A 1,469-nucleotide genomic window follows, 5' to 3' on the forward strand; every position below is an offset into this window, starting at 1 on the left:
GGGTGGAGGAAGAGGGAGGTGCTGAGGCCCGGAGGGGGTGGGAGGGAGGGTGGAGGGGGCAATGCCTCGTCCAGGGAAGAGCTCGTACAGCGACCAGAAGCCGCCCTACTCTTACATTTCGCTGACCGCTATGGCCATCCAGCATTCGGCGGAGAAGATGTTGCCCCTGAGCGATATCTACAAGTTCATAATGGAGCGCTTTCCCTACTACCGGGAGCACACGCAACGCTGGCAAAACAGTCTACGCCACAACCTCTCCTTCAACGACTGCTTCATCAAGATCCCGCGGCGGCCAGATCAACCAGGAAAGGGTAGCTTCTGGGCGCTGCACCCCGACTGCGGGGACATGTTTGAGAACGGCAGCTTCCTGCGGCGCCGAAAGCGCTTCAAGGTGGTGCGCGCCGACCACCCGCACTTGCACCCGGGGGGCGCGGCGTCGGCCAAGGGGGCGGGGGGCTCGGGGCCAGGGGGCCACCTCCACCCTCATCACCCTCACCACCCTCACCACCACCACCACCATCACCACCACCACCCCTCGGCTCACCACCACCACCACCACCCGCCACAGCCGCCACCGCCTCATATGGTGCACTATTTCCACCAGCAGCCACCAGCTCCCGCCCCGCAGCCGGCTCAGTCGGGGCACCTCCAGTCGCAGCAGCAGCCGCCACAGCAACAGCCGCAGCCACCTCCGCCGCAGCCGCAGCCCCAGTCGCACCCGGGCAAGATGCAGGAAGCGGCAGCTGTGGCGGCGGCTGCAGCAGCAGCTGCGGCCGCAGCCGTGGGTAGCGTGGGCAGGCTGTCCCAATTTCCCCCCTACGGGCTGGGCTCGGCGGCTGCAGCAGCGGCCGCAGCCGCAGCATCGTCTTCCGGCTTCAAGCATCCGTTCGCCATCGAGAATATCATCGGAAGGGACTACAAGGGCGTGATCCAGGCAGGGGGACTGCCCTTGGCGTCGGTGATGCATCATCTTGGCTATCCGGTGCCTAGCCAGCTCAGTAACGTGGTCAGCTCCATGTGGCCTCACGTCGGGGTCATGGATTCAGTGGCTGCGGCCGCAGCTGCTGCAGCAGCCGCTGGGGTGCCAGTGGGCCCAGATTACGGGGCATTTGGGGTGCCAGTTAAGACCCTGTGCCACCCGCCTGGACAGACCCTGCCTGCAGTTCCCGTCCCTATCAAACCCACTCCGGCCCTGCCACCTGTAGCCGCCCTGCCACCCGCACTGACGGTCAACGCACCGCCGCCGCCTCCTCCACCCATCTGCCCCTCTGCAGCCTCGCCGGCTTCCAGTCTGCTGGAGCAGACTCCCCCCAATTCGGCGGAGAACAAGGGCAGTTCCTTACACTCTGTCCTGGTGCACTCTTAAGACATATGGAATTGGACTAGCAGACGAGACTCCCTCTTCTCCCGCTAGGGAAAAGTAGACGGGAGAGAGAGAGAGAGAGAGAGAGAGAGAGAGAGAGAGAGAG

General features: G+C 64.7%; 1 protein-coding gene across 1 annotated transcript; it reads left to right on the forward strand.

The window, feature by feature from the left end:
• Positions 1-61: 61 nt before the first annotated feature.
• Positions 62-1,366, forward strand: FOXB2 (forkhead box B2). Its single transcript, XM_044683810.1, has one exon. It carries the CDS (start codon positions 62-64, stop codon positions 1,364-1,366), a length of 1,305 nt encoding a protein of 434 aa, XP_044539745.1.
• The last annotated feature ends 103 nt before the right edge of the window (positions 1,367-1,469 follow it).

Source organism: Gracilinanus agilis, unplaced genomic scaffold, assembly GCF_016433145.1.
Source record: "Gracilinanus agilis isolate LMUSP501 unplaced genomic scaffold, AgileGrace unplaced_scaffold35569, whole genome shotgun sequence".
In the NCBI taxonomy this organism is placed as follows: domain Eukaryota; kingdom Metazoa; phylum Chordata; class Mammalia; order Didelphimorphia; family Didelphidae; genus Gracilinanus; species Gracilinanus agilis.